General features: G+C 39.4%; 1 protein-coding gene across 3 annotated transcripts; it reads left to right on the top strand.

Moving 5' to 3' along the window:
- Positions 1-695: 695 nt before the first annotated feature.
- LOC121545607 (complement receptor type 2) lies at positions 696-7,584 on the top strand. Of its 3 annotated transcripts, XM_041856272.2 has the most exons (14): positions 697-854; positions 1,001-1,204; positions 1,577-1,673; positions 1,750-1,823; positions 4,109-4,330; positions 4,665-4,844; positions 4,945-5,118; positions 5,378-5,623; positions 5,754-5,939; positions 6,263-6,359; positions 6,482-6,555; positions 6,731-6,910; positions 7,107-7,286; positions 7,399-7,584. In XM_041856272.2, exons 1-14 carry the CDS (start codon positions 800-802, stop codon positions 7,410-7,412), a joined length of 1,983 nt encoding a protein of 660 aa, XP_041712206.2. In that variant the 5' UTR covers positions 697-799; the 3' UTR covers positions 7,413-7,584. The 3 variants fall into 3 exon arrangements, with proteins under 3 accessions (XP_041712208.2, XP_041712207.2, XP_041712206.2); XM_041856274.2 differs by lacking the exon at positions 5,754-5,939 and having other exon boundaries at positions 696-854; XM_041856273.2 differs by lacking the exon at positions 7,399-7,584 and having other exon boundaries at positions 696-854; positions 7,207-7,286.
- Positions 7,585-7,937: the final 353 nt, after the last annotated feature.

A 7,937-nucleotide genomic window follows, 5' to 3' on the forward strand; every position in this document is an offset into this window, starting at 1 on the left:
AAAGATACCTTAAATAAAATTACTCAATTAAAGTGAAAGTCACCCAGTAAAATACTACTTGAGTAAAAGTCTAAAAGTATTTGGTTTTCAAAATACTTAAGTATCAAAAGTAAATGCAATTGCTAAAATGTACTTAAGTATCAAAAGTGAAAGTATTAATCATTTCAAATTCCTTATATTAAGCAAACCAGACACCACCATTTTCTATTTTTATTTTAAGGACAGCCAGGGGCACACTTCAACACTTAGACATAATTTTAAAATGAAGCATTTGTGTTTAGTGAGTCCACCAGATCTCTTGATAACTGTGGGAATTGGACCATTTTCCTGTCCTGCTAAGCATTCAAAATGTAATGAGTACTTTTTGGTTGTTAGGGAAAATGTATGGAGTAAAAAGTACAGTATTTCCTTTAGGAATGTAGTGGAGTAAAAGTGAAAGTTGTCTAATATAAATAGTTAAGTAAAGTACAGATACCCCAAAAAACGACTTAAGTAGTACTTTAAAGTATTTTGACCGAAGTACTTTACACCACTGATTTTTGCCCTGTGGGAAACTTTGACTCACTCCTATTTTGGAGTGTCTTGATCCACTTATCAGACATGATTTCTGAATGTCATTGGAAAAACTCATTGTAAGCCAAGTAGTTGACGTAAATAAAATTATGAATAGCCTAGCTGCGTAGGCCTTGCAAGGCTACTCCCCCTCCAACTATAAGATACAACTCACTCGAGATACTATTTCATTAAGCGCAAAAACATTTCAACGGGTAAGCGTACAGATCCGAATGCACATGAAACGATGAATCTGGGATATAATGTCGTGTTCTTCTTATCAATTCCCCTATATGACTCAGGTAAGATTGTTGTATTCGTAAAAATAACATTGCACAGTCCACTCTAACACAGACAGTGTCATTTGTAGCATATTTACATATTCATCGGATGAACGCAGTGATTTAAATTGCCACTGTTGCTGATGTGGCTCATTTGTACTAAACAGCTCAAGTTCCATCGAAATGTGATACGCCGTCGTCCTATCCACACACGCAAGTCGATGACATATACCTAAAACCGAAAAATGGTATATTCAGCCATGGATATAAAGTCGTCTACAGATGCGCGGAGGGCTACACTCCGAACAGTCGTATTCGCTCTATCAAGTGTGAAGCTGGAAAATGGACACAACTAAACATGAAGTGTGAAAGTAAGTAATTGCCTACAGCTAAGCGTTTAGATCAGTATATATTGTTATTGTGCATAACACTGGTTCAATGAATGTCATGTCATCATATCATTATGGTTGTAACAGTCTCTGGGATGAGATTGTTGTGGCAAGGAGATGTCATTTGACACTTACATTTACTGGGGCCTTATGGTGGTTGCAAAGAGAGAACATTTGGGAATAACATTTATATTCAATCCAGTCATTGAGGACTGCAGTGTGCCTGTCTTAGTGCTTTTTGGCACAAAAACTTCCCTGTGGTTATTTATGTTGAGTTTGGCACAGTATCTCAACCTGGATTCATTCCCTGACTGCCTTGCTGTTTTCTAATGTGTCCCCTCCTCCTCTCTTCAGAGAAGAACTGTGGATCTGCTGGGGAGTTATTCAATGGGTACTTTAAATATATGGGGGCCTTGTTCGGGGACAAGGCATATGCAGTGTGCAATGAGGGGTAAGTAAGTGTCTTGAATGTAGTGAAATAGGGCTATAGCCTGAGCTTTTTCATAATCTCTGTGATATTTGCACAGGTTTACACTGAAGGGGATGGAATACAGAATATGTAAGGACTCTGGCTGGAGTGGAGAGATTCCCACTTGTGAAGGTATGTACCGTTCAATGATCAATCGTAAAGTAATATGCAGCAATAAGGTCTGGCCCTTTCTAAGTAGGACATAACATGCATCCTAATCAATTTAGTAGGTTCTGCTGTATGAAATACCAGACTGGCATGCCCTGTACTTGTCTAGGAGATTGTAGGCACGACACGCCAAGGTCCTGTTGTTGAGACTTGACCATGTTGGCCTTGGACATTCAGTCCGTAATTGTCCCATCCTTACAAAAGCATTATAATGTAATGTAAACAAATGTTCCTTTAGGCTACCACAGCATGGATAGTAATGTCCTATCTAATGTACTGTAAGGGTGATTTCTCACCAAACTAGAACAAAACAAGACCATTATTTTTTTTTGATTTTCACAAAAGTTAATCCATAGAAGGTTCCTTTGGAGGAAGGATTGTTGACATATTTGCCAATTGTATCTTAAAGCATAACTGAGAAATAATAAATTGAAGTTGGACTATTTGTGACATTTTGGCCTAACCCAGGCCTCCTTTAAATGGGCAATCTGCTGCTACATCATTTTTTAAAACGTATAAATGAATTATATGTACCCATTGAATCTTATAGAATATAACTTATAAATGCCGCATAGGCTTAGTTCAACTGTCTTGCCCCATCAGAACCCTAAAGATAAGCTTGTTTTACTCCAATGTTTGTAAACAAAGTAAATGTAAACAAACACTATGTAGCCTTATTACATGGTTAAAACTATCATGTTGATATCATGGATGGTCAGTCCTTGCATCCATAGCTCTGTCTATGAATTTGAGAGTGCTTACATTTCTCCAGCCCCATCCCTCAGCTTTTTACCGAAACAGGGCCGGGAAAAACGCTTTGTTATTGCTTCAACTGCTTATTACTGCTTTAAGACTCCACAATGTTTTATCTGTAGGTACTACAAAGTAAACATTGGTGTCATATGAATATCAATATATTGTTGAACATAATAAACTCTATGGGCATATCAAAGTTCCAGAGTGGGATCTCTGCTACTTTTAGAGTTATGATCAAGGGGCCAGCGTTCTTGTCTAGAAGCACAGTTTTGACTGCGCCTACAGTTTTGCTTTGGTACTGCAGTTTGTGACGCCTGGCCCAGAAAGACCGTTTCATAAATGGCCACATAGAGAAGTGAGATATGAAAATTCCTAATAAGACACTTTAGTCATCACCTTTGTGCACAAAACATCCATTGAATTATTCAAATAATTTCCACTCAGGCAGATTAAAAAAATATATATATATATATATTTTTTTTCACTCATAGACGAAGATATTAACATTTTATATTCATCCAAGGTCTGCCATGTTTTTGGATGACGTGATGACGTCGTCGCTGCTCCCTGTGCGCACTGAGTGCTAATGCGCATGTGATGTTGGTCAGTATAAACCGGATGCAACCCGGATATAGACGGTTCATGAATTGGAACTTGAGTAGATTACCTTGAAAACAACGGTCGGACATCTTTGACGCAGTTTCTAGTTCTTATTATACCTTAGTGGTTATGATCCAATTTGTAAGCATTACCAACATAGTGAATGTGAAATTGGATTCAAAATGGTCGCCCTCTGCTGGTAATTTACAGGATGTGCAGTGATACAAGTAAAACTAGGGCTTCAATTGGTTACATTGCCTACTATGCCAATTTCTCTGTATAAAATGGGCCGTAACTTTCAAACTAGCAGAGATCCTACTCTGGAACTTTGATATGCCTGTAGAGTATATTATGTTCAACAATATATTTTTAAAAATGTAGCCAACTAAAAAATGTTATTTTCAATATTCATGTTTATATTTTAAAACATTTGTAAATTAATGCAAGGAAATTGTTATTGAAATGAAATTACTACTCATATTACAGAGCAAATGGTAAATCTTCATATGACATCAATTTCTAGCTTTCTAGCGTTTACAGATGAAACATTATGGCATCTTAAAGGAGGCCTGGGTAAGGCCAAAAAGTCACAAATGTTCCAACTTCAATTAGTTATTTCTCAATTATGCTTTAAGATACAAATGTGAAATATATGTCAACAATCCTTCCTCCAAAGGACCCCTCTATGGATGACATTTTGTGAAAATCGCCCAAATCATAGTCACCCGTAATGTTGTTGTGCTTTTTACCAAAGCATGAGGTCATTGTCTCAATGGAGGCATCTGTTTTTCCTCTTTATCTCCAAGATGAGGCACACATTTTTTTCATGTCATTATAGATGCAAGAATGAATTGAACAAAACCACAGTAACATTTGAAATGTCATCATTCTAGAGGGAGGTGAACCACAAGTGGTTCCAGCAGAAGTGACCTGCCCGGCTCCTTCAGTGGCCAACGGTGTGAAGTTGAGTGAGACTGTCTCAGTGTACAGGGTCAGAGACTCAGTGACCTTGGCCTGCTCCGAGGGTTTCCTCCTGACTGGAGCCCAGCAGCTCACCTGTGGACCAGACGGTCAGTGGCAGCCCCAGCTCCCACGATGTCTGCCCTCTGTCAGAGGTGAGGTCCATCCTGGTTTGAATAACACATTGACTCAGTAGGGGTGCCCAACATCTCTTAAGGGTTCCCAAAGTTGAAATCTTTTCACTTTTCTGGGGTGTCCGGCCCATAATCATTGCTGTGGGTGCCTTGATATGTTATGGGTGTGCCTAGTCCTTGTAATTCCAACTCCCACTCTATGGAGACATTGCTGTGTCTGTTGCATAGTCTCTTGAAACTCTAATTATCATTCTTCAGTGATGATTTGTATGGAGTGCTCTGTAATGATAGGGCATGGCCGTCTGCCACAGAGACACCAAACTTCTATGAGCTATGTTCTTTTTTCTTTTTCTAGAGATCACTTGCAATGCCCCCAAGGCACAGGAATGGAGGTTGATCAACGGGTTGAAGCCAGTTTATAGATCTGGAGATTCTTTGTCTTTTTCCTGCAAGGACCTTTATTATTTGAATGGATCAATCACTGTTACATGTGGGGTGAAAGGAAAATGGACTCCTTCTATTCCACAGTGCACACGTAAGTATCTTGACATGATTAGGACAACTGCAATACAGACTCCGTGTCAAATGTGTTGTAACTCTGTTTTAACCTGCTTCTATCTTTTTTACCGATGTAGTGATCAAGTGCCCTATATTAAACATAACAAATGGTATGCCATCAAGCAAGCACAGAAGACCTGGATTAAATGTAACCATAAACTGCTCTAAAGGAAACCAGCTAAAAGGTGCTGCCCTCATAAAATGTTCAAGATCTGGGGAATGGATGGAGGAGATTCCACAATGTGTGTCAGGTAAAGGATCTCTAGTTTTCGAAGGCTTGAATGTACTGTAAGCCTAGTCTCTTTGTCCCTTTATAATAGCCTATGCATCTTTCCTATGATAATTTAAAACACTGACATTTTAAACTAAAATCCCAGCCGACTGGTTCAGCATTGGCATCTCCACATACCATTCATATTTTTGATTGATGTACAGTATTAGTAAATCTATCAAGGTCACATTTGGTTGTTATTTGAAAAGTTTTGTCATGTCATAAATGTCTCAATCCAGAGGGAAGACAGGCTCAAACTGTGGTTCCAGCAGAAGTGACTTGCCCTGCTCCTTCAGTGGCCAACGGTGTGAAGTTGAGTGAGGTCTCAGTGTACAGGGTCAAAGACTCAGTGACCTTGGCCTGCTCCGAGGGCTTCCTCCTGACTGGAGCCCAGCAGCTCACCTGTGGACCAGACGGCCAGTGGCAGCCCAAGCTTCCACTTTGTCAGCCCTCTAATGATGTAATTGAAATCCCCAAGCCTGATGGTAAACACAACACCAGCCAAGATCTGTCTCTATGATCATTGAAATATATAATAAATGTTATGATGCATTGGTTTTATACCAGATGTGATTTCTATCTATTGTCAAAATGGTCCATCTCCCTTTCCTGTAGGCAGATGTGGAGTGCCACCGTACCTCTCCAACGCACACATTTCTGACAGCTTTAGAGCACAGACATATTTTGGTCCTGGTGACCGGGTCAGGTACAGTTGTGCCTTGGGATATGTGAGAACAAGAGGCCCTAACCATAGTACCTGCATCAGTGGGAGGTGGACACCAGTAACTCTGAGATGTGAACGTAAGAAACCATAGGAAGTAGTATTAATGATGTGCCAGAATATATGAAAGTATATGTACAGTTAGTTACTCTACACATACTTTTCATATATTCTGGCACATCATTAATACTTCTTCCTATGTACTACAGTATTTAAAGTACATTCAACAAAAATGCAACTGCGCTGTCTCAGGCAGCACGTTCAGGAGGTTGCACTTGTCTTGTTTAAGCATTAGGTGGCAGCAGAGCCATAGATTATTTATAATATATCACTCTGGAGTGAATGTTTGTGTGTTTTGTGCCTTCTAAAAAAATGTAATTTAATGAAAGTTTCTTGTCCAAAGGCAAATTATGTGGATCGGCTGGAGAGATCTCTTTTGGTCAATTTGTCTATACCGGTGCAGAGTTTGGAGATAAAGCCACAGGGGTTTGTGATGAGGGGTAAGTTCTATTCTGCTAGTATGTCTATTTGCTCTCGAGGCTACTCTCATAATTGTTGCAGTGTACAAATAAAATGATGCTTTGTCAGATGAAATCACTTTTTGTACCCATTATTACACCAGGTATCAACTGGTTGGACATGATGTAAGAAATTGCATGAATGATGGCTGGGATGGGCGTGTTCCTGTCTGTGAAGGTAGGCTGTCACATTTATTTTTTAGATAGGCTACTGCACCACACAGTATTACACCTGGGTCATAGGTAAATTGCTTTAGGTAGCTTTGCTTTAGTTTATAACATCCCTGAACTTCCAGTTCTGTCGCCATAATCGTAAAACAATTTTTATAATGTTAATTGTGTGTGTGTTTCAGCTGTGCAGTGTGCTGAACTTCCTGAGGTGGTAAATGGAGTGACAAATGGCCGTTTGGAACCACCTTACGTTTTCAGTACTGTGATTGGCTATCGGTGTCGCGTAGGTAAACTGATTGGAGCGAGTGAGATCTACTGTACCAAAGATGGGACATGGAGTGCGCCACCTCCAGAGTGCAAAGGTGCCAATAGCTGTTCAACTCTATAGCTTCTATAGCTGCACTATTTTGCTATGTTTTTGTTCCCTTTAGCAAACTATGAACATCCCTTAAGTGTTGAGAACTTGGCCCTGAGAGTAATATTAAGGAACAAACCCCTCAACCCCTTTAAAACCAATAGAATAAAAGCATATGTTGACATTTTAATCTCTGTTCACAGACATTAAATGTCCCTATCCCAGAGTACAATATGCCCGAAGGACAAGAGGAATTAGAATGCCACTTGAGTTTGGTGACTCTGTGACATTTGTCTGTGATAGAGACATGGTGATGAATGGATCAGGCACCGTCACATGCAGCCTGGATGGGACATGGTCTCCTGCCCTTCCCACATGTGAATGTGAGTAATTCTGAAGGTTCTATTCACTGACAATATAACCCTTTGTAGGCTTGGCTTATACATAACTGGAGTGCATTGTATAAAATTGTCTCATTTTTTTCTTTTTTTACAGATTGGCAGCGCTGAAGGTCTGCTACCATTGATCATTATACTGAATGTTGCTAAATCAACCATTTTACCATATACTTTACCATAATAAATTAATATCCTAATGACTGTTTTCTTTAAATACCCCTTATGTCTTCTGGAATCATGTTATTAAACCCCCCCCCCCAATAAAATATTGCATCAGAGATGACACATTAACTTTTTTTTTTTTTTTTTGCTCTTTCACGTTTTTGTCTGTGGAATTTTGCTCCCTTTCCCTGAGAGGCAGGGCAGCTTTGAGGGGCATGTTGCTTCAGGAATTAATGAGTCGGTGATAAACTGCCAATACGTGCTGGACGAGCCCAGCCCAACCCAAGGGCAGCACTTTTTGTACATACAGTGAGGGAAAAAAGTATTTGATCCCCTGCTGATTTTGTACGTTTGCCCACTGACAAAGACATGATCAGTCTATAATTTTAATGGTAGGTTTATTTGAACAGTGAGAGACAAAATAACAACAAAAAAATCCATAAAAACGCATGTCAAAAATTTTATAAATTCATT

The sequence above is a fragment of the Coregonus clupeaformis genome, chromosome 30 (assembly GCF_020615455.1).
Source record: "Coregonus clupeaformis isolate EN_2021a chromosome 30, ASM2061545v1, whole genome shotgun sequence".
In the NCBI taxonomy this organism is placed as follows: domain Eukaryota; kingdom Metazoa; phylum Chordata; class Actinopteri; order Salmoniformes; family Salmonidae; genus Coregonus; species Coregonus clupeaformis.

Excerpts from the sequence above, each read along its gene's own strand:
- LOC121545607 (XM_041856272.2), top strand. The coding sequence starts at position 800 with ATGAATCTGGGATATAATGTCGTGTTCTTCTTATCAATTCCCCTATAT. Across the intron at positions 5,624-5,753 it reads TGAAATCCCCAAGCCTGATG|GCAGATGTGGAGTGCCACCG; the intron begins GTAAACACAACA and ends CCTTTCCTGTAG. Across the intron at positions 6,556-6,730 it reads GCGTGTTCCTGTCTGTGAAG|CTGTGCAGTGTGCTGAACTT; the intron begins GTAGGCTGTCAC and ends TGTGTGTTTCAG.